The sequence below is a fragment of the Erythrolamprus reginae genome, chromosome 2 (assembly GCF_031021105.1).
Source record: "Erythrolamprus reginae isolate rEryReg1 chromosome 2, rEryReg1.hap1, whole genome shotgun sequence".
NCBI lineage: Eukaryota > Metazoa > Chordata > Lepidosauria > Squamata > Dipsadidae > Erythrolamprus > Erythrolamprus reginae.
In genome coordinates, this window is record NC_091951.1 from 103638139 (window position 1) to 103662940 (window position 24802).

Here is a 24802-nt window from a genome sequence, read left to right on the forward strand (position 1 = left end):
CTACCTAGCATTGTCATGTGAATGAAGAACATCTGCCAGTTAATGTTAGAGTCATTATCACAAGCAATCCAAGCCAAAGAAAGTTGCTCTTTTGCAAAGCTACAGCAATGGGTTCATGGGGTCATTGATCAAAGGTCAGCATGAAATATTAGCCAACAGAAACCATCTGTGCCTCCTCCTAGGCCTAAATCAGGCAGAGTTGATTGAAGTGAAAGCTCAAAAGTGAACAAAACAGGATGGTGGGGGAAGGGATATTGAGGAAAGGCAAATAAGCGTTAGGTCTGTGGTTCATATATAAGTGCAACACTTCCTGCATCATCACACTCAAGAGGCAACAGTTGCAACTCCAGATTCTCAAGATGCAACAGCTGGATGGTAGATGTCGATTATTCATTACCAATGAACTTGAAAGAGGGACTTTTGAAAAATAGGCTGTTTTGTGTTTTGTACAGGAAATACCAAAACACAAAAAGCACTAACACTGTACAATCTGGAGTGATTTATGACTTCATTACAAAACAAATCCATGGATATTCATTTCCCTTCTTTTCATAAAGATTAGTATACAGTGATCCCTCGAGTTTCGCGATCTCGATCTTCGCGAAACGCTATATCGCGATTTTAAAAAAAATATTAATTAAAAAAAACCCCACTTCCGCGTTTGGCTTCGGGAGTCAGCTGGGAAGCGGCGCAGCTGTTTTAAAAGGTCGCAGCTGGCCTGGGGGGCTTCCCAGCACCCCCGGGTTCAGGGGGGTGCTGGGAAGCCCCCAGGCTGGCTGCGACCCTTTAAAACAGCCGCGCCGCTTCCCAGCTGAGTCCTGAAGCCAAACGCCAAAGGCGAACTTCCGCGCTTGGCTTCAGGACTCAGCTGGGAAGCGGCGCAGCTGTTTTAAAAGGTCGCAGCCGGCCTGGGGGGCTTCCCAGCACCCCCCCCGAACCCGGGTGGCCGGGCGAGCAGCGAGCGAACGGCGGGTGGCCGGGCGAAGGGCGGGCGAGTGGCGAACGGCGGGCGAGCGGGTGCTGGGGGGGGCGGGGGCAGCTGACATTCAAAGCAATCTGTCGGCTTCCGCACTTTCGTTGCTTCCCACCTCCACCATCTACGCATGCGCGGCCATGAAAAAAAAGGGCGTGCATGCGCAGATGGTGTTTTTACTTCCGCAACCCTACATTGCGAAAAATCGAGTATCGCAAGGGGTCTTGGAACGTAACCCTCGCGATACTCGAGGGATCACTAAGTATTTCCACCCACTACAAAACAAATGAAATCAGTAACATGCTTGGATCTCTAGAATGAATTTGCTACTTTATGAACACAGAAAAACTAGTTAATTAGTTTGGGGGGTTTTCTTTCTTAAATGTACAGTTATTACTTCCCAGAGATGTGCAGAAAATGTAGCTCTTTCGTGTGCTTCTAATATCAATCTAAGGTAGCAGCAACTCCAGTGGAAAAAAACACCTTGAATTGGCTTAGTGACATCTGAAAACCGTACAAATCTGGAAAAACTGTATGATTGCACACACATTGATTTTGGTTGGAAGTGCTCAACTGCATGGAACTGCTGTCATTCAAATCACGGGTGGCTTCCTCCTGTGCCACGTGACTGCACATGAGCAGTGCCGAAAAACAAGCAAAAAATAGTAAAAAATAAAAAAACTGAAAACAAGAAGACAGTGCATGCGCAATGCCGTAAACTTGGCGGCATCCATGGAAGGGCACCGATATAACCAGATCCATGATGTCACCACTGGTTTACTGCCGTGAGGAACCCGCCTCTGGTTCAAATGCTGAATCTGATATTGATTCAGGATTCTTCAGATTATTTGAATTTATTTATACATTTTTGTTAATTACAGCACTGAAAACAAGGAAGATAAAAATCAAAAATATTTTTTAACTAAGAAATATTACTAAAGCATATAAGCTTTTGTGGGGACTTCCAGAGGAAGTATGAAGACAGCTCTAGAAAAGGATGTCCAATGACTATGGCAGCTGGTGACTGTAGATAGATCATAGGAACGTCTCGAATAGAGATGGAAGATTACCCACATATGCTCTGGATAGCTATTCCCCAGGAGTCTGTAGAACATTGCTTTTTGCAGGTATGAGCACAGAAAGACAATGGGATTCATCATCTTGTTCACAATCACAGTGGAAAGTTTTAAAGGACACTAAGTTTGCAAACTGCACTTTCAAATCATTCTTGAAAATTGCTCATTAACTACTTCTAAGCTATTAGAAATCTTCAAAATGATTAAGTTTGAATACTTCAGATGAGTCTGCTTTTAATCTTGGATGAAAGAATATGTTAATTACAAGCTTATAAGTATGAAATAAACAGCAAAAAATAAATACGATTTTGATCTTAGCAACTTATACACCAACTAAGGGTCCAAATAAAATTGGAATATTGAATCTTTCACAGTTAGATTTTGGGATTAATTACAAACACGCTTTCACAGGAAATAGATTTTATTTTAGGAAGAAGAAAGATATACAGATCAATAAGACGGTTGTGACTTTTGAAGAATGGAATCAGAAAATGGTAGCCACAATAATAATAATGTCAGTAAGGATATCTGCTTCCATGATTAGACTATGTCCGAAAGATATTATCATAAGTAGAACAAATTTTATCTGACAAGATAGAGATGGACTGAAAGGGGATTTGTAAGTGAAGGTTTAGACAATAGTTAGTGGTTTCATTTGATGTAAAAAAGAAACTGGCTGAGATTTTAAAATTTAGAGGGGAAATAAAACAATAAACCAAGAGAATAACCTGGATATTTTTTGCAACTAGATTTAGAAAAAAGTCTTGCAAAAGCTTTGAAGAACTCCGTGCAATGAAATAGAGAAGAAATGAAGATAAATCAAATCCTATGACAATATTTGAATAAACTAAAAATTTAGTCTGTTGGAATTAAAAGTTAGGAATAGTATAAAATTGATCAAGGTTAAAACATTATATGTTGTTACTTCTGGTTATCCTTTCTGAACTTTCTGTTGACACCAGGACTGAAAACATTATGTTTTATGGATTTGTTTATAGATAAAAAATGGGATACGGAATGATGAAATAAATGTTTGTAGCTTTGGAGACAATGAAGTTACTAAAGTTGTTATATTTGTAATGAAAATTGAAATTCACTTCTTTATATATTCATTTTTATTATATTCTTAGTTTTTTCTTTGTTCTCTTTTTTCCTTTCATTGTTTACTTCTCTTTTTTCTAAATTTAGTTTTTATTAGATTTTACAATTATACTCAAAATTCTCTCTTCATCACATGTATAGAGTAGCCAGATTAATAGGAAAGTGTACATGCATATGTTTATTCATTTATTTATTTATAGTTTACATTAAATTGAGCAGATAGGTAATTGAGCAGTTGAAAAGATTCATGTAGAAAATAGACAATGGGATGAAGATCATTAAGTGACAGAGAAAGCTAAAATGAAAGACTGAATAACAGTTGCCTCACACCTGGCAGCATAAGGAAGCAATGGATTTTAAAAAAAATTAAGTCTATGATTGGCAAGCAGCAAGAAAGATGAGCAAGAATGGTGTATAGTGGGATGTTTGGCTTGTTTCATGACATCTGTCATTATAGAGCTGGTTGGAAGAATTTCATCAATAAGAGAATAGATTTGGTGAGATGCTACAAGATTGAATGAGCACAACCACAACCAACTTAACAAATTGCTGGAGATGTACTTGCTGTTCAAGTCACCAGGAAGGACTGATGAGCAGTGGAATCAGCAGGAAGCTGTCAGAGATAGAGTGACCAGAATTTGAAAGTACCCTGTGCTTTCAAAGCTATAGCCTAAGGAGTCACTTATGTGGTGGACAGATGAGAATCTACTCAATGCCAAAGTAAGTTCATTTGTTGGTTTGATGAGGAGAGTCAACAATGGCTAGGATATACCTTAGACCTTGGTCATAAGAGCAGAGCGACTGCCTGAATGAGCAGGAAGGACAAGTGGCATGGTATTATGGAAGTGCAATAGAATGGTTATTTAATGGATAAAATAGGAGAGGGTTATCAGATATGCAGGATGTTTTAGGGGATTGTTCCAGACAGAATGGTGGAAGAGAGAGTATGAGAGTATGGGAATCTCAAGAAGCTAACATTGAGGTGGGGGATATATTTCCATAGGAGGCTTTCGTTAAGCCATCCAGAAGAGGGAATATCAATAATTTTACTACAGATTCTAGTCTTCAACACCATCCCTCAATTCGGAGGGAAGGGTTACTAGGCCCTATGGTATCAGATAGCTTTAGTATGCAAAATACCTAATTCATCCACAACATGGTGGAAAAGTAACATGTAGATAGGACTTGCTTCACAAAGATGTGGCTAGCTGAGGACAGGAATGTAACCATGCAAACCTCAAAACTTTTTTTCTAAAAGCCATACAGACCAATTAGTTTTTTTCTGATGTAGAGAACAATCCTTCTCAATCCAAACATCTTTCATGGACCTAAGCACTATATTGATACCCTCATCACTAGGCAGTTTTATTTTGATACAAATTGTTTCCACTTCAACTTTTGTTTCTTCTTATATGGGAAGGCAAGGAATGAGGAAACAAAATATGGGAAGACATAAAGAAAGGGGAACTACTGTGGATTACGGTAATCGATTCTGACATCAGAAGAGATCATGAAAATCAATGTTCTACTAATCTGAATAATGATATAGAAATATTGGGGAGGGGGGGCAGCAGCATGATCAAAATCCCATCCTTTTTCATAGACATGTGGTATTGATGAACCTAACAAGAAGGATTTGATACATTCAAAACTACCCCACCAGCTTCCGTTTTCTAGTTTAACTGTGCGTGTCTGAGCTTTATTGTTTGATATGACCTAGAGGTCTAGAGAAGTTGCTGTCCCTTGATCTACTTGAAAGAATCGTATTCCTTCCCCAAACAAACTCAGGCGAGTTTACAGGCAATTTCCTTCCTTTGACTGTAATTTTGTGTGTACTTGTTTCAGATTAGAACTCACTATATTTGTAGTCTTCTCTTTTTTACTTTATTGTTCTGAATTGAGCATACCGAATCTATTTAAAATTTAACTTGTCATAAATTCTGGAGACTATGTGGCTTTCATTCTTATTGAATTAACTATTACTGAATAGTTGGCTATTATTATTATTATTATTATTATTATTATTATTATTATTAATTATTTATTAGATTTGTATGCCGCCCCTCTCAGGAGACTCGGAGCGGCTTACAACAACAATACATAGTACAAATCTAATGGTTAAAAAAAGAGTTTAAAACCCTATTTTAAAAAACAGTCATGCATCCCAGAGAAACCATACATAAAATTAAATGGCCCAGGGGAATCAATTTCCCCATACCTGACGGCAGAGGTGGGTTTTTAGGAGTTTGCGAAAGGCAAGGAGGTTGGGGGCAATTCTGATCTCTGGAGGGAGTTGGTTCCAGAGGGTTGGGGCCGCCACAGAGAAGGCTCTTCCCCTGGGCCCCGCCAGATGACATTGTTTCGTCGACGGGATCCGGAGAAGGCCAACTCTGTGGGATCTAATCAGTCGCTGCGATTCGTTCGGTAGAAGGCAGTCCCGGAGATATTCTGGTCCGATGCCATGAAGGGCTTTATAGGTCATAACCAACACTTTGAACTGTGACCGGAAACTGATCAGCAACCAATCTGGGAAAGCCCATGATTGCTCTCGCAGCTGCATTCTGCACAATCTGAAGTTTCCGAACACTCTTCAAAGGTAGCCCCATGTTATTATTATTATTATATTCTGCAAGCACAGCAATGAAGTACATATAACAACAATTCAGTCTGGCACAATAAATATCATTATAGTGGATTCAGTGAAATTTTATCTTAAATTACTATTGGCCTCTTTCTCTGTCCTATTAAGATAATTTTGGTTTTTATATAGTTAGAATCTTCATGTGGCAGCTTTCCATCATATGAATTTACCTCCTGTGAAAACAACTTATATATGGTAACATAGCATTATTCACACTATTCACCCAGAATTCCTGAGGTAATCATTCTAGCTCAGGAATTCTGGGAGTTGAAGTCCACATGTCATAGAAGAGCCAACTTTGCCTACCCCTGTCCTATTGTCTATACTGATTCTGATTCCCACTGAAAGCCACACTGGAGGGTTTTCAACATTTAGAAGTGACTTTTAACTCTTGACCCCATCTTTTTATGAATGTTTTCTCATAATGAACAACCATTGATAAATGTGTAAAGTTTACAGATGACGCTGAGTTCATGATGGTATAAAATGTATTTGGAGCCTTACTGCTTTTTTAAAATTATTGTAAGTAGCCTTGGATGTCATCTTGGTCCCAAGATAGGGCAAAAACATAATAAAATGAAAAAGAGACAGAAGGTTATTTAGAAGAAAATCTTCCTAAATCCAATAAGTACCATGTAAATCTGAATAGGTCTGAGCCTCAATTGGCAAAGAAAAGCATTTACAGCCTGTTCTGTCTGGGTGCCCCCAGACTTCAACACCAACTGGAAAAAACAGCCAGACACGCTGGTAAAAGCAAAGGCACTTTATAGTTTGAAAAATAAACACAGAGAAAAACCTGTTCTTCCCAACAGGCAGGCTATGAGGCTTCACAGCAGAGTCCTGACGGCCAGACAATACAGCAGACTTCTTGCTGGCACACACACCACTGTAGAGAATAAGACCCACGCCTTTCCCCCCAAGGTTTCAGCCTTCAAGGCCACAAGCCAGAATCAGAGATGCCAAACATCACAGCCAGGTCCCAGAACTCCCAAAGATAATACTCCACAATACAGGAAGGGTGGGTCTGCCTTTTCAGCCTTTCTAGGGAGAACCACACCCAAACCCAGCGGTTGCCTATTTAGGGCTGGAAATACCTGGCTAATTGTCCCCTTCGTTGTGCTGCTCTTCTCTGCCTGAGATCGATGATGGCTTGTGCATTTTCATCTAAGGACTCCAGGCTGCTTGCTGGGGAGAGCTCCACCCCGGGGGACTCAGACTGTTCTCTCTCTCCCTCGGCCTGATATTCCTCCTCCCCGTCTGCCTGGGCCTCCTCCTCCTCCTCCTGTTCCTCATCCTCCCCCTCTGAGCATGGAGCCGGCAGAGGTTCAGCCGTTCCCTGAGGAGCCTCAGACGGAATCACAACACAGCCAAGACAGGTTCCAGGAAAGCAAGATGGTTTTGCTCATACTATGTACACCCAAATGCGCACACTGAAAATTAAGTTCAATTGTGCTAATCTGGAAGAATATCATTGGTTGTTTGGCTATTTTCTTGATCACTGGTTGAAGAATTCATTTTAATCTGAGAGCTGGTATTAACTGAAGCTTTATTTGAATGCAGATTAAAGTCAGCTGATTTCTTGTATTATACCAGCCAAAAACATTTTTTATCCACAAAGGCCCAATGTTTCCCCTAACGAAATAGCCTAGGAATAACATCAGATCTCTGCATGCCTCTCTTTCCATTTCCTGTAGTTAAGTCAATCTCATTACTTGAGATATTTGTGATGGGAAATCCCTAGTGATCGCAACAGATATCTCAGGGACCCTTCTATTTCTCTCAGAGCAATCTCGTTTTTACCTGCAAACCCCCAAATCTGGGTTGTTTAACTTGCATAGGGCTATCTTTAAAACAGCCCAATTAAACTACACTAGGCCATTCCTTTCTATATGTCTGATCTCAGCTGTGATTGACAGTACAACTCATTGCAAACCTTATCTAGCTGTTGTTTGGCACTAGGAAATACAGCTGATTTCCAACCCACTCATGCTTTATAAACACAAAAGTTTATCTCATACATTTGATGCTATTTAAGGTATCCCCAAGGATACCTGACACATAAAAATAGTAATTTGATGTAGCCAATTTCAGATTCCAATTCTGAAATTCTAGTCCAAGTTCCCTTTCAGCCTAACCTTTTATTTTAAAGACTCCAATTAAGACCAAGACAGTAGAGAAGCTGTTCAAATAAGTATGACTTAGATGACTCTGTTTATTTTTCACATTTAACCACCCAAGCATCTTTCTTGTATTTTTCAAGTTGAAAAATACACCTGCTGCAATGCCATTTCCTTTGAGCATTTATTATGCCCCACCCTTCCCCAGATGTTTGTTCCTACGCATCACACCTTTCCTATCAAATGAAAGACAGGCTAAAGTAGCAATCATCTGTCTAATTGCCCGCGGTTTAATTTAACCCCCAAAGCCCTCCCTTAATTCAATCCGTGTTTGTGTTAACAAAAAATAAAATAAAATCCAATTAGCATTTCATGGCCTGAAAAACTCAGCCTCCCATCACATATTTTTTCCCCACCACACAAGATATCAATAAAAAAGGCTGATCACATGGCACTTGCTTGATGCCCTCTTATAAACAAGGAGGCCTCTCCATGCATAAGCATAGGTATCTCTAAGCATTCTGGGATATCGCTCGTAAAAATCCTTCCTTCCGAGGGGGCAAGCGAGGCCCGCTGTCCCGGCAGAATGACAGCCGCACCTGCTGGTGCCCCCTCCTTCTCCCCCCCTCCCATCCTCAGCCGGGGGTCCCTTAAGAGCCTGTTGCAGAAAGGCTTGAATCGGGGCAGGCTCTGTCGCTCGGGCTGAGCCGCCCTGCAGCAGCCAAGCTGTCACCGCCAGCTCTCGGAAGGCAGCCGCCTCCACCACCTCCCTCGCACCCGTCCACCTACCCGAGGCCGCCCAAGCTCAGCGATCGGAAGGGCTGTGGAGGAGGCCAGAGGCGGATGAATGAAGGGTGGGTGGGCGGCGGAGGAACCGCGGGAGAGTCCCGGTTCTAGCGCCCGCTTCCTCAAAGCGACACCTGCGGCTTTGCCTCTTGCATTAAGCGCCTCTCTCTCTGCCCCATCCCCACCCTTAATGCCTCTGCCCCCGCTTCCAACCCGGTGGCCAGCAGGTCTGCCGCCTTTCATTAACCCGAAGAGCAGCCCCCGCTCGCTCGCTGGCCTGCCCACCGCCGCCGCAATCTCGCTCCCCCAGCCTCGTGCTCGATGGTGGCTTTCCAAGCCCAGGGCGAGAAGAAGTCGCGAGGTTCCCGGCAATGCAAACAGCGAGGAGTCCCGTTGCTTACCTGGCGGGAAAGGAAGGATGCTTTCCCCGGCCTCTGCGGCTGGGCTCAACGGTGGCTTTACAGCGGAGGAGGAGGCAGGGATGCTACAGCGTCGACGCCGCTGCCACCGCTCGGCAGTCTCCACCTCCGCCGCCAGAGCCGCCGCCTCCTCCCCCTCCCTCTATTGCTGCTGCCGCTTAGATCTATTTGTGTGTTTGTGTGTGTGTGTGTGTGTGTGTGTGTGTGTGTGTGTGTTCTCTCTCTCGCACACGCAGAACAGGAGCAAAGCGGGCTGTAGCCGGTGCAGACTTCCTTAGCTCTTGCTCCAAAACGACTCCCACCCGCCGCGAAAAAAAAAGAAATCTGCCTCTCCATCGCCTGCCAGCCTGCATGCCCGCTCGGCATGCCGGCTGCTTACCCCTAAAGAAGCCACGCTGTTGTCCCGAAGAGAGTTTGCACCTGTTAATCAGACAAAGATTCATTCATAGTTTTTTAAATTTAAAAAAAAAATATCACCCCGCCCCCTCACCTCACACGCATACTCCATTATAGTTTTTTTTACAATTTGAATTTGACGTCTTTTTATTATTTTGTATTTACATTGTTGTTGTAAACCGCCCTGAGTACTTCGGGATTGGGCGGCATAGAATTCGAATTTAATAAATAAATAAAATAAAATAAATAAATAATCTAATTCTAATAGAAAATCTTAGAGCTTCCCCATTTTCAGTTTAAAAAGACTAAAAGAAGAGAGTTGCATTTGTCATTCCGAACCCAGCAAACTTGTATTTTACCTGTGGGAGATAAACTGACTGTCCTCTTTAATACTAATCCGTCCCCACTTCCTTAACTATATTCTCTTCCTGTCACTAACGCCCGTTACAATAAATATTTTGGAAAGAAAATGATTCTGGAGTTCCTTCTGAAAAAAAAGTTGAAGATACAATGTCTCTATGGTTACTGGACAGGAGAACCGTGGTTCTCCAATCTGGCGTCCCCCATACATGGACTTTTCCATTCCCTGCCATAAACTTCTGCCATGTTGGAAGGGGTTTATGGGAACTGGAAAACACACATTTGGGTAAGTTGGACTACTTCAGTGAGTTATACATACAATTTTCTGAGTACATGACTGGAATTGCAACAGGATATGAGTGATGTAACACAGATGAATCAGAAACATTTTAATTCACAGCACACTTTACATACATAACTTGAATTTCACATCATTTATTTTAAAATGCTTCCTTTAGAATTATTCATTTACAGAATTAAAGGAAACTTTATATACAGTAGATGACTTTTAAATGCCCATCCACACTGTCACATTTTATAAATATATATAAAACCATTATTTATTTCTCAGATTAAGAAAACACATATAACACTTTAACAATGCTCAAAATGGGTAACACTTTTAAAATATAAGCATAATATAAAACATACACCAATTATCTACAAAATCATTAGCAATTCCTTTCAAACAGAATTCAATCATTTTAAACTATCCCTAAAATATCTAGGATAAAGAAGTATACATCCCATCTGAAATGGTTAATTTTTTAGACATTTTTTAAAAACCTGCTTTGGCACAACTTTATATCAATTTGATGTCACTAAGGAAAAATCCTTTATTAATAAATATAATATTTTATGAAGTTGTGATACTGCTACAAATAAACCTGCAAGGAACTAATTCAAAATTTAAGATTTGGAAAAATAATGCAGGGTGTAATTGGGGTGCATGTGTGTATGTTTGTGTATATATGTGTTGGATGTGATAGTATGCATGTGATTGTTCGATTTTAATGCTTAGTTTTAATAAATGTTTTAAATTAACTATTCTATTAATTGGCTTAGAAATGTTTTATATATTGTATCTGTTTTATCGAAATGTTGCAAGTTGCCCCGAGTCCATAGAGAGGGGCAGCATATAAGTCCAATTTAATAAAAGAAAATAAAAATAATAAAATATGTGTCTGTCTGTCTGTCTGTCTTTCTTTCATGGATACAGGTATGAAGGTCTTGGCATATTCGGGTTTCTTCCCATGTAGGTTTCAGAGACTTCTGGTGGAGGAGGCCATCATCATCTTCAGGCTGGTACTTCTATCTTTGTTCAATGGCGAACACAGCGAGACCTGAGCTGCCTTCCCTCTCTAAATACTGGTGGGTGGGTGTGGAATGCTGGCTCAGCAGCTTCAGGCTGTGTTGAAACTTCCTGGTAAGTCAGTGGGGTAACGCCTGGGGTCATTGATGTAATTGATGTATACTGATTAATTGATGTTTGTGGATTGGGGGTGATATCCTGAGTAGTTGGAGCTTGCAGACTAATTAGCTGTTTTGTAATGTGTGTCTGGGGTGTAACAATTTTGGTTTGTCTGCGAGTTTGTGGTCTGGTCATGTGTTTATGGTGTTAGTCGGTTTGCTTGTGTGCGCGTCAGAGGGGGCTGAAACAGTTGGGGGAACTGCTGTAGTTTGGCTTCTGGGTGGTGGTTGTATTTGGATCTGGTGGAGGTGATTGGTGGTAGTGTCCTGTGTTGTTCTGGGTCTGGTTTCAGTTTGTATGGCTGGGATATGCTTGTTAATGAGGGCTGGTTTCCAGATGTCTGGTAGGCGGGAGGTATCATCACACTTGTTCATATTGTGGGGGTGTTTTTCTATCTCAATGGCTTCCATGATTATTCTTTTGTTGTAGTGTTCTGTTTTGGAAATTAATTTAGTTCTGTCAAAAGAACTGGAACTATTCGTCATTTATTTACAATCTTCCTCCTTTTCTTTCTAGGCAAAAAGCTCAATGTCTATCTGTCTTTCAAAATTTCAAAATTAATAAAAAGTTTCAACTGGTCTCAGATAATGGATTCCGCTGTACTTCAGTTCACATATCTACTGAATATGACCATAACAGTGTAATTATGGAATTAGTGAATGAGAGATCCAATGTATCTGATGCAAGACCTTATTTCACTGCAGCCAAATTAGAAAGAAGATAAAAGATGTCTATTCCATAATCTCCCCCCACTTTTCTCTTTCTTGATATCTTAGTTGAAACTGGAAAAAAATTAATCCACATTCTTAACCTTCCTATCTTTGTTGCATTCTGTTTCTCCAGTCAATCCATTCAAACTATTGAAACTCTTCATTTACAAATAAGTTGAATATTTTCTCTCAGCTTTAAGGAAGCTTGGAGGATCTGTATAATGGTTTCATTAAATAATTTCCCATGTTAGGCTCTAACAGATGTCTTCAGATTATTACTGCTATCGTTATCATCATAATCTCTATCATCATAATTCCATTAAATGGAAACAGTCGTGGGAACAGGACACCAGACTACTTTTCTATATCTTGTACTTTCTTGACACTTTCTTGATTCTCAATTCTTTCAGAAGGCCAAGAGTCTTCTTAGTATCTCAGCGGCAGTTGAGTTACTCCTTCAAGATGTAGATAATGAATATATTTGCCCAATGATTACAAAAATGTATATTTTTGTATCTTCTAAAAACCACTAATTCTTAATGATCAGAATCAGAAATTTCACTGAGATTGTAGAGCAGGTGAGAAAAAGGTGGTCTGTCATTTTGCTTCTGAAGAAGAAAAAAACAAGGAAAGATAATTAAATTCTAACATGTAATTGCACTAGAATGGCAATAATGAAAAAAAGAGTCTATAACAAAATAGCATTTTAGATGAGCACTGCATATTTATGAATTCAAGAGACTATAATGGTGTTTTCCAGTAGCAAATGTATTGATGATTTCCCCTCTCCGGCAAGTGAAGTCATTTGTAACTGATAGGAAAAATCAGAAGGGAAATCCATAACAAAGCATTCTGCTACTAGATCCATGATGGTGAACCTATGGCACGTGTGCCACAAGTGGCATGCAAGCCTTCTCTGTGGGCACATGATCCGTCGGCCCAGCTCGGCTTCACTGTGCATGCGCATGTATGCCTCCCGCCGGCCAGCTGGTTTTCAAGTCCCTGCTCTGTATGGAGAAGCATGCACATCTGTGGTGTGGTGGTGGTGGAATGAGAAACAATTAGGGAAATATCAAGGCTGTAGGTTAGATAGAAAGTCCAAAAATGGCATTTTTTGAGAAACATTTTCTTTACTGTTGTTAAACAACTCTCTACAGGTCTATGAAGTCATCAAGAGTTGGGTGTGATTCAATGGAGAATATATTACCTCATTCTTACACCTTTCTTGCATGAAATAGGATGCACTAACCTCATTCCAACAATGTTGCATAAGTTTATAAATGGTATTGGAAGCAATTCTGGGTTTATACAAACGGAAGCCAGCACTGACGTCTTCTACCACCTCAGCATTTGTCCGACTCTCATAAGGAGTTTTGCCTTCAGTGAATATTTCCCACATCAATACTCCTGAAATAAGGCAGGATACATAATTTATTAAGAATAGCATAACAATGCCACTCCATCTTTCTCAAATAACTTAATGCTCCGTTGCTTAAAATATACTTTTTTTCCAGCGAGATTCACAATGTAATCCTATAAATGATTAAATAAAGTTTCATTAAGTTTAAAGGAACTTTCTACCAAATTAAGATGTAAGGTTGCATATTGGCTAGTCATCCTATTGAAATAATATTAGCAGGTTCCAGATTGTCAACAGATTGTAAATTTGTTTTTGACTATGTATTCATATGTTGTTTGTTCACTGTCACTTACTGTTACTACACTCCCCCTCCTTCCTAATCCTGCTGTTCTGTGTATTATAGTGGCAGCAAAGACAGGGAGGTATTACTAGGTGAGATGTGTGAAGAATGTCAGAAATGTGTCAAAGGAGTATATACAATCCTAATAGGATCATCTAAGGCAATATTTCCCAACCTTGGCAACTTGAAGATATTAGGACTTCAACTCCCAGAATTCCCCAGCCAGCATTCGCTAGACATATTAACACTATGGGCCCACAATAACAACATGATGTTCAACGTCGACAAAAGTCCTTCACCTTGGTAAAAAAAAAAAACCTAGACACACAAACAGCCTGGGAGAAACCCCGCTTAGCAGTAGTGACTGCGAAAGAGATCTTGGAGTCTTGGTGGATAATCAACTAAACATGAGCCAGCAATGTGCAGCAGCAGCCAAAAAAGCCAACACTATCCTAAGCTGCATCAACAGGGGGATACACTCCAAGACCAGGGAAGTATTAATACCACTCTACGACGCCCTGGTCAGACCACATCTGGAGTACTGCATCCAGTTCTGGTCACCACACCTCAAAAGAGACATTGAAAATCTGGAGAAGGTGCAGAAAAGAGCAACCAAAATGATTAGGGGACTTGTAACCAAGACTTACGAAGAGAGATTGCGGGAACTGGGCATGGATAGCCTAGAGAAAAGGAGTGCCAGAGGGGACATGATAGCTGTATATAGGTATATGAGGGGTTGCCACAGAGAGGAGGGGGCCGCTCTATTCTCCAGAGCACCAGAGGGCCGTATGAGGAACAACGGCTGGAAGCTGACCAAGGAGAGATTCAACCTAGAAGTAAGGAAGAACTTCCTGATGGTCAGAGCGATCAACCAGTGGAACAACCTGCCTGCGGAGGTTGTGAACTCCCCAACTCTGGACACTTTCAAGAGGAGATTGGACTGCCATTTGGCTGGGGTGCTTTAGGATTTTTGCACAGGCAGGGGGTTGGGCTTGATGACCTGCATGGTCCCTTTCAACTCATAAGTAAGTAAGTAAGTAAGTAAGTAAGTAAGTAAGTAAGTAAGTAAGTAAATAAATGGCAAAGCAGAAAAGCTCCTTTTATGCAACTCATGTGATATGGAGTGGCAATAAACTACAGATGGATCTTATGTTTTGTGAAAAAATGTTTGCTCTATGTCAGGGCTGTCAAATTCCCGGTCCATGTGTTGGAAACGTCACCTGCTAGCCATGCTCATGCCCAGTTTAGTGAAGGGGAAAAAAATTCCCAATATGTGATTCCATCATGGCGACATGAGTTTGACAACCCAGCTCTATGACTTTTACAAAATTCTAAAGATAAATATGGCTTTAAATACTTTGCACTTTAAAAAATGATATTGAAAATTTTTTTAGAGATCATCTAAGACAAAAGCATGGTCAAGTTTCTTGTCCTGTTAAGATAAACAATGAGCAGCTTTATAACCATAAGAACTTGAAGCAATTATGTGACTGGGACGTTTGTTGTTCAAGATTCTTACCAAATGACCATACATCCGACTTGGTGCTATAGCGGTTATAAGCAAAAACCTCTGGTGCTGACCACCTGATGGGAAATTTAGTACCCATGGAGCTGGTATACTGATCATCAAGAACATACCTAAAAGAGATAGATTTGTTTAAAGTATTTCTAATAGTATAGGTCATGCATGAAAAACAAAATATTAAAATCTCAGAATGTTACTGAATCATTAATCTGAAAACATCTGAAAACATGAATTACAATGATATAGGAGACTCTACCTTTTTATATACCTCATCCAGAAGCAATAATAGAACAGGGATATATATACCCCAATTGGAAGTTACACAGATTGAATTTCATTTCATGTTATCAAACACTAAGCATTCTCTAGACATGCTTCTCTTTAGCTGTTAGTACTATGGAAGCTATTGAAATAAAACAGGCGGCCTGCTGTTATACTGCAACCAATGCCATCATTGATTTTATGAGTACTGCTATTCTTTCACATCCTTCTCTTTAGAAAAGCAGTAATGTCTGTGGAAAGAAACTGACTTCAGTTGACCAATAAAATATAATTGGAATATGTCTGGCTAGCAAGTGACAGAAAGGTGTCTGCACAGTAGGAGATGCTCCTAGAAAGCTATGCATGATAGGAGGTTGGGTGCTTCTGTGAATGGAACATTTATTAGGTGAACTCCAATAACATGTCATACAGAACCTCTATTAGCATAATTATAAGAAGATAATTTTCTTTTCCTTATATAGTTCTTTGGGTACCTTCAAAATATAATCTGCAAGATTTAAGGAAAGAGAAATTGTAGGATAGAACTGAGGAATTAATGTCCCACTGTCCCAAAGGTGCTTTTTCAAGAGGCAACTGGACTTTCTGGTTTTTCTTTGAACACATTTCACTTCTCATCCAAGAAGAGCTGAAGAAGCTTCTTGAATGAGAAGCAAAATGGCTTCAAAGAAAAGCCAGAAAGTCTAGTTGCCTCTGGTAAAAAAGATATTGAGACTCTAGAAAAAGTGCAGAGAAGAGCAACAAAGATGATTAGGGGACTCAAGGATAAAACAAATTAAGAACCGTTGCTGGAACTGGATATGTCTACTCTTATGAAAAGAAGGACTAGGGTGACATGATAGTACTCTTCCAATATCTAAGGGGATGCCACAAAGAAGAGAGAGTCAAACTAATCTCCAAAGCACCTGAGGATAGAACAAGAAGCAATGGATGGAAACTGACAGAACAATTAATCAGTGGAACAACTTGCCTTCAGAACCTTTAAACGCTCCAACACTGGACATTTTAAAGAAGAGATTAAGTAACCATTTGTCTGAAGTAGGGGGGTTGGACTAGAAGACTTCCAAGGTCCCTTCCAACTCTGTTATTCTTGAAAAAACACCTTCGGGACAACCGTGACCTGGATGTCTAAGAATCTCCATAGACATTTAACGTCCCATTGAGCAAGCAGAGTTGCTATATACAATATAGAACTCAAAGTAAGAGCTGTAGCTGCCTCCATCAATGTAGTATTGCCTATAGATGGATTTGGGTTTGAATGTAGGGTGTTACAATCCTAACCTATCTGAAGAATCCCTGGTAGGGAAAAGCTGTACTATGAACCTTACTGCCTTTTTTTATAGTAGTTACAGATTTGCAGACATTAACAGTGATAAAACTCATATGATAAACTAATACTGTACAAAAATGCATTGAGATCCTTTAATCTGGCTGTCAAGGGAGGAGTAGGTTACAGAAATTGCAGCAGAAACAGAGCAGATATGAGCTTTAGAAACTTTTGCCAATATAATAAAGTTGAATTGAAGTTAAGTTGGATATAATTTAAAAAAACTGTAGTGGATTTCCACTTATCAGTTATAGGAGTAATTATTAATAAGAAACCTATATTACCGTGACATTCCAAAATCTGACACTTTGACAACTTGAAATTCACCCACTAAACAGTTCCGAGCAGCCTGCAGGAAAGGAAAAATGGGATATATTTGTAGAGATAATATGAGCCACATTGTATAATATCTACATTTATTGCTTATAGAAAATCCTTTATGAACTTCCGGTGAACAGAAAAAAATGAGCTTCACCAGTGACAATGATATGAATGATCATGAACTTGGCATGCTGATCCAAGAGTGGGTATAATTGGTACACAATATGAAGCCGTGCAAAGGCCCCCTAATTCCTGCATGTCATCTGGATTTTGAGCAGCAGCCATAAGTCTAGAAGATTCTGTTAATGGAGCTCTGGCTTTGTTTGAGACTATGCTATCCCATCTGGAATGGAAGATGGAAAGTCTATAGATCCAGGAAGTCCCATAATTCACCAACACTCAATTTTATGAAGGTGGACTCTTTTTCTTTTCCTATCCAGGCCTTTATAATCCTCTCTATCTAGGCCCTGCAGACTTAGAACCTTGGTGTGATATCCTATATTATCATACCAAATAACAACAAGAAATTAGCAAACCCATGAAGACATTATATTTACTTTACATAGAAAACTACTGGGCACTACAAAACCAAACAAAACCAATAAAAAATAACACTCACATAAAAGGATTTTATTTCACTCAGAAATATTGCACAAGCCCCACTTTTGTACAATTCCCACTATTGGTCCAAACAATGAAAGCCTTCTTACATTAAAATTGAAAGATAATATATGGCAGTAATTTCATTTTTATGCTGACTTTTTGTGGTATAGATCAGTGTTTCCCAACCTTGGCAACTTGAAGATACTTGGACTTCAAATGCTGGCTGGGGAATTCTGGGAGTTGAAGTCCAAATATCTTCAAGTTGCCAAGGTTGGGAAACACTGGTATAGATTACTTTGCAGGGAAACCAAATGTGATCCAGGCATACCAGATCTCTATGAATGACAGATTCCTCCTCAAGATAAGCCATTCCCTCACACACATCTTGACACATTCCAAGAAGTTCTTCCTTTGATAAGCTTCCACGTTGCTTCTTCAGGTAATCAGATAAAGATCCAAACTCCATGAACTCAAATACTAGACATATAGGAGAATTTTGCATGCATATCCCATGTAACTGGACCAATTTGGGATGAGATAGTTTCCTAATGATGCAAAAAGATGAATCAGGAATTTTCAACAGAAAATGAGGAAGAATGCCATAAAAGAAGAAACCCAGATATACACGGATATAGAAAAATAAAGAAAAAGAGAAAATTATAATAATTGTAAATATCACGCTACATTTCCCTTATTCACTATGGATAATTCTTGAAATAGAAATCAATTATGAAATTATTCTTTTCACACAAATACAAAATTTCACTGACACTTTTTATTTTCTGAAAAATAAAAATCTTGTTAAATATGTGTGCGTAGAGTCACTGGGAATAAAGTTCAACTCATAGAAAATTAATTTCCTTAAACCTTAATTAAAAAGAGTATTAGAGATTGTATTTTGTAGAACATGTAACAATACAGCAATATAGTGACTTCAATCAAGAATTCAATTGTTTAATGCCTGATTGTGCCAATAACATATAGTCCGCGGAGAGAGGCGGCATACAAATCTAAATAATAAATAAATAAATAAATAAACATTTGGGAGACAGTCATGTTTGTGAGACATAGCAAAAGAGTGTAGGAATTTTTTAAAAAATAAAGCAGTCATTTTTACGTTTCTTTGTGAGTGCCAACTATAGAAATTCTTTATTACTTTAAAAAAAATCTTTTTTGTTGGCAATTTTTTAAATTTTTCTCCATAATTCCATTTGTATATCAATACCCACATACCTTAAGATATATCAATAACATAGATATTTATATATTTTAATTTAATCAGTCAAAAATAAATATCTTATTTTGCACCTATTTTCAGTTCCCATTGATCAGTCTGTTTTTCTTCTTTCCATTATACTCCTCTCCCTGTATCTCCATCTCTTCCTTTTACCTTCTTAGTCCTTCTCTATCTCTTCTACTTCTTTCCACTCCTTCTGCTCTTCCTTCACCTTTCTACTTCCTCTTTCTCCCTCTTTGCCTTTCCTTGAGTGCTTCTTATCCTAGCTCATCTCATATCTAGTAGACTGATATTATATTTCAAACTTTTAGACTAATGGTTCCTCTTCTAAAATTAATGTTTTATATCATTTCTATATATATAACTCTTTGTTCTAGGCATATATTACCAATCTAATGCTACCTCTTAACCTAGTTTTGTTTCCTGGGTCTACCACTAATTAATTTCAATTTTTATTCCAGATTAACTGCTATGGTTTAACTTTCCAAGATGGTTATTTCATACCTCTTAATTTTGATCCCTATTGCTTCCTCTCCTTCCTTAACATCTTTACTCATCATTCATTTTGTTCCCCATCTATCATTTCTAAATGCCCAATAAAAAGACAACATTTTAATTGTTATTTTATATTAAAGTCTTAATATTAATTATTCATTTTAACATCCCATATTGCTCCAGTAACATCAATAATCATCAAAATTCTTTCGGTATTACATCAAGTCCTATACCAAATCGGTGCTTACATCATGACTTGGGCCTCTTCAATAAAGTCTTCTTCTAACATTGTTCCTGAGCGAATTGTCTTTATGGCCACTTTTATACGATCAAGCCAGTTGCCAAGATGAACCACCCCAAACTCGCCAACACCAATCTCCTGTTCAAATGTTAGTTCTTCTGGATTAATAATCCACTTGCCTCAGAAAAAGAAAAAAGAAAAACAACTTAATACAGTACTTGCTTTTGTTCAATAAGCAATAACAATGTGTATGTACATATACATACATACTGTACATATATAGATACATACACACACACATACATTCATACATACATACCATGACTTGGAATGCCTTGAGTAATTTCAACCAAACTTAGTACAAAAATGACTTACCCTCTGGAAACAAATACTGTGAGGTAGGACACCCCAAACACCCCTAGGTGTGTGTGTATATGTATATGTGTGTATATGCCAGTATAACTCTAGAATGAAAACATCATGAGCTCCATGGTGGCTCAGCTGGGCTGGGTTTCTCCCCACATGGGGGACTGCTACCTGCCTGCCTGCCAACTGGAAGTACCACCATGGCTGAGTCTCCTTCTTCTGGAGCACCAGACTCTGCAAACAGAGTTCCTGGAGTATGCTGGTGGTTGGTCAGGCTGATCTACAAAGAGAGCAGGTATATGGATGAGTGGGAAGCCAGTAGGCTGTTTCAGACCCCCAAGTTTCGCAGAGCCAGCATGGAAGGCACACGGGCCCTGGTGGAAGGCAGCCTATTCTACAGCATACCGCTCCCCTCTTTGGATTGCTCTTCAGGGGAGTTCTGCCTTTACAGGAATGGGGTGGAGGAATGATGGGATGCACGGTCCTCAGTCATCTGGAATGGAGAGCGGGGCAAGAGAAGGCTCCTAAGTTCACTTAGGCAGTCAAGCCAAATGGTGGAGGGAGACTCAAAGTGTTGGGGGCTTCAGAAGACTGTAAACTTGACTGTAAAAAATATGACTTCAGTAACCGAGTTGTCGAAGCGTGGAACTCATTACCGGACTCCATAGTGTCATCCCCAAACCCCCAACACTTTACCCTTAGATTACGGTTGACCTATCCAGATTCCTAAGAGGTCAGTAAGGGGCAAGTACAAGTGCACTAGAGTGCCCTCTGTCCCCTGTCCTATTGCTCTCCTATATCTCCTATACCTTTCTTCTATTCCTATATCTCCTCTTCTATTCTTTCATTGATAAGTTCTATTACTACATCTTCTTTTCTATTATTTCTTAGATATATTTTACTATCAGTATCTCCTCTATAACCTTCATCATGTATTTTACTATGTGTATATAGATATATACCCACTAAAACCCTCATTGTGTATTGGACTAACTAACTAACTAACTAACTAACTAACTAACTAACTAACTAACTAACTAACTAACTAAATAAATAAATAAATAAGAGTAGAATGTGCTTCAAAATGTGCAGCTCCTGGCTCTAACAGTGAGTGACTTCAAGGTGGCCATGTCCACCCAGTCACATGATCACCAAGCCATATCCAAGCCACACCCACAGAGCGAGTAGGGAGATTTTTTTGGATTTCACCACTGCTCTGCACCCTTATTCCCATTCAAAGAAAGAAAGACACTTTCTGATTGTCTTATTTAGTCTTATTTAAATTTTAAAGAAAGAAAATGTGAGTTTTACTTTCATTTTGTCTCAAAACCAAAAAGAATTACAAGGTAATATTACCTTTAGCAAAATATCCAGTTTACTTACCATAACTTAATCCAGCTGTAACAGGAGCTTTTTCTCTCCAGGAGGAGACAGCATATCTCAACCGAGTAACAAGACCTATGTTTTGAAGAAATGTACAAATACATTTTTAAAAAGACTCAAACATAAGAGTACCAGTATATAGGGGGATTTTTGTACCTCAAGATTGAAATGAAAGGTCCTTGGTGCTCTCGGAGTTTGGTTGTTTTCTTGCAGACATTTTATTACCCAAACTAGATAACATCATGAGTGCTAGTGATGTACAGTGATATGTTAACACTGATGTTGTTACCTAGTTTGGGCAATGAAACATCTGCAAGAAAACAAGCAAGCCCAGAGAGCACCAAGGGTCCCTCATAAGTGCTAGCTTTCAGCAACTTAGAAAAAAAATGATCGGCCATAATAATAGAAATATGGAGATGTACTATAAGAATGTATCTTATAAAAGGCAGTTAAAGGGACAAGAAGAATCTGACTAAATAGTAATTAGTGATAGTTTATACTTTTTTCTTCCTTTCATTATTTCTTTTTATTACCTTTTCTTAATATGATCTACAAGACTCGTATTTAAATTTCTTAGACTTATGAAAAGTATGGAGCAGCTTGGGCTCCTTTTTTATGTTGTGTGTTTTTGTATGTATCTTTGTCCTGTCTTGGAACTAAAAATCAATTAATTTTTTTTTAAAAAAAGAACGTATTTTAGAATCAAATATAGAAATAATGAAGTTACCAATGTGAGGCTTCAATAAAGTACAGTATACCAAAAAAAATTCTCAGGCAGGTCTGTAAAGTTTTGAATATGCAACATGTAGACACTTAGGCCATGTACCTGATGGTCTAAGCATTTAATATTAAATTTATCCCACAATATATAGAAGAGCAAAGAATTATCTTTTATTTATATAATTTCCCTTCAATATAATCCAAAGTTATACCTAACAGGCAAATACATATAAAGAGAAGGCAAGTGCAGGCTTCCTGTAAAAGATCTAGGAAACTTTCAGCATTTTATGATACTAAGTAAATTGATATTCATTGATCACAAGCTTTGATAATAAGGAATTATTTAAAACATTAGATATCAAGATAATTTTCCCTTCCATTTTTAGCATCTTAGAATTAGGTTAGCTGCATCTTCTTACCTTTCTTGCCTGAACTTACCTCCTGCATTATACTGATGATAATTGATCATCTCCGGGATACAATCAAAAACATGTTTTTCTGCCAGGTAATATCTCTTGGGCTTGTCACTAGTCTCCTTGATGTGATAGTGTTTTATAACAGGGCTATTGTCATTGCTAAAAAGATAGCAAATATGCCTCTTTAAAATAATGTAAAGGCAGCTAAAAATGTTCAAGGCAAAATGACCAATGATTTGTGAAGCATCAATCCAATTCGAGTTTGAACCGTAGAATAAATATTATGAACCACTTTATTCTGAAAACTGGTTACTAGAGAAATATGTAAATTGTTATACTGAGTAGTGTGGTAGCCTAGTGGTGAAGACATTTGCCTCCCACTTGGAAGGTTGAGAGTTCAATTCTAGGTAGCAGCAGATATTTCTTTCCTAGAGCACAAAAAAAAATATCTGCTGCATACTCCATGTAGGTGTCAGGAAGGGAATTTGGCCAGTAAATGCTCAGGTCCATCCTTTCACCCTAACTCTACCCTAAATTAAGGGATTTTAGGGTCGTAAAATGAATTGTTTATGTAAGTTATTTATTCTTGCAGCAAGGCCAAAATTATGCCTTCTGTTAGGTATAGAAATTAATATTGAAAAGAAATGTATGCTTATCTGAAGGATAATCTCCTATGTTCATCCATCATTTAATCAGATTAAATAGCATCAATTCTTTCCGGGTTCCATCACTAAAGAATTGTCACCCGATGAGGCCTTGTAAGGGGTCCATTGAAACTCTTTGGCAGGTTTGGTTGTGTTTATTCATTTGGGCTTTATGAATATTGTGAAAAAAAGTGACCTGTTCCATGTGTTGCAATTACACAGAGAGTTCGCTAGTGCAGAATATTTGTATGTTTTGGTTTTTATTTTTTGTACTCTTTTAAATGCATTTGGGATTAGAGGGGTGGGTGGGTCATTTTTTATATGTTGACACTGTTAGCTGCTCATATTTTGGGGGAATAAGCAAAAGACAAGCAGAGCAGAGCAAATGAATAATTCAGTGGGCAGCAAGAATACTTATAACCTAAAAATAGTGATAATAATAGCATATTCCAATTGTAGATCTTTAGCACATCAATTCTTAGAAAGTGTATTAATAACAAAATCAGGATATTAAATATAACATCTACTTTTACCTTATTTTTAAATATCAAATTTTGTAAAAAAAAAAAAGATGAAGATGAATGACTATTGTGAAAAGAAGGATCTCCAACAAATGTCATGAAAAAGCCATATATTAACAATAAATTATTTTTATTTCTAATGTTTGACAATGTTTTATTCAATATTAATTTTTATTTAAATGATATTTTTTTAAAAAACTGCCCCCTTTCCCAAGATCTAGCTTACCTTAATGTTTTTGTGAAGACAGAGACCGTGTAGGTGCCAGGCTGCCTTGAATCTCTCACCATGAAAGCTCCTTCTTTATCCTGCAGAAAGATGTAATACAATGAATTTACAAAGGATTCTGTAAAATAGGCACTTTTAAAGTCTGAAATACATCCATCCATCCATCCATCCATTCATTCATTCTAGTTGTGGGAACCACTGGGCAAGTCCATGTAATCCTTTTGACAACATGTTTTTCAGTAGTAGTTTGTACAGAGAGAGACTTGCCCAAAGTTACCCAGCTGTTTTTGTGCCTAAGGAAGGACTATTATTTTGGGTTTTCCTGCTGGTAACCCAGCACCTTAATTGGGTGACCAAATGTATCCATTGCTAATCATATAATAAAGGCATTTACAGTATACTTCATGTATGTAAATACATCCATACCCAATTTGCCAAAAGGAAAGTGAAACAAAGCAAAAGCACAAGAAAGCAAGAAATTGAGAAGATGTCTAACAAGAAACAGACCAAACAACCCAAGAATACGGATGCAGTATTGTCAAATTAATTTGAGCAGTAGGACTGTTTTGGCTTCCCAAAATATTCAAAAGCTGCTGAAAGCTAGAATTTGTCTTTTATTTTAGTTGCACCAAAAGTAAACTAATTTCTTCTTGCTTGTTCTATTTTGGTATCTCATATTTTCCTCTAGCAGTCTTCCTCCAAATATTCAGGCCATCAATATATAGTGATTTTGCCTGTATTTTATATG

The 24802-nt window shown here is 38.6% G+C and overlaps 1 protein-coding gene across 1 annotated transcript in view; it reads right to left on the reverse strand.

Annotated features, from left to right (window-relative positions):
- Window positions 1-10243: 10243 nt before the first annotated feature.
- Window positions 10244-24802, reverse strand: part of ITK (IL2 inducible T cell kinase) — a 42898-nt gene continuing 28339 nt past the window's right edge. Inside the window, exons 9-17 of the mRNA XM_070739003.1 lie at window positions 24055-24134; window positions 22686-22822; window positions 21528-21602; window positions 19786-19957; window positions 18134-18350; window positions 17166-17230; window positions 15270-15388; window positions 13300-13457; window positions 10244-12658 (exon numbers count right to left, since the gene is read on the reverse strand). Coding sequence (XP_070595104.1) covers window positions 12587-12658; window positions 13300-13457; window positions 15270-15388; window positions 17166-17230; window positions 18134-18350; window positions 19786-19957; window positions 21528-21602; window positions 22686-22822; window positions 24055-24134 — 1095 coding nt within the window. The 3' untranslated portion in view covers window positions 10244-12586. The remainder of the gene's footprint in view (window positions 12659-13299; window positions 13458-15269; window positions 15389-17165; window positions 17231-18133; window positions 18351-19785; window positions 19958-21527; window positions 21603-22685; window positions 22823-24054; window positions 24135-24802) is intronic.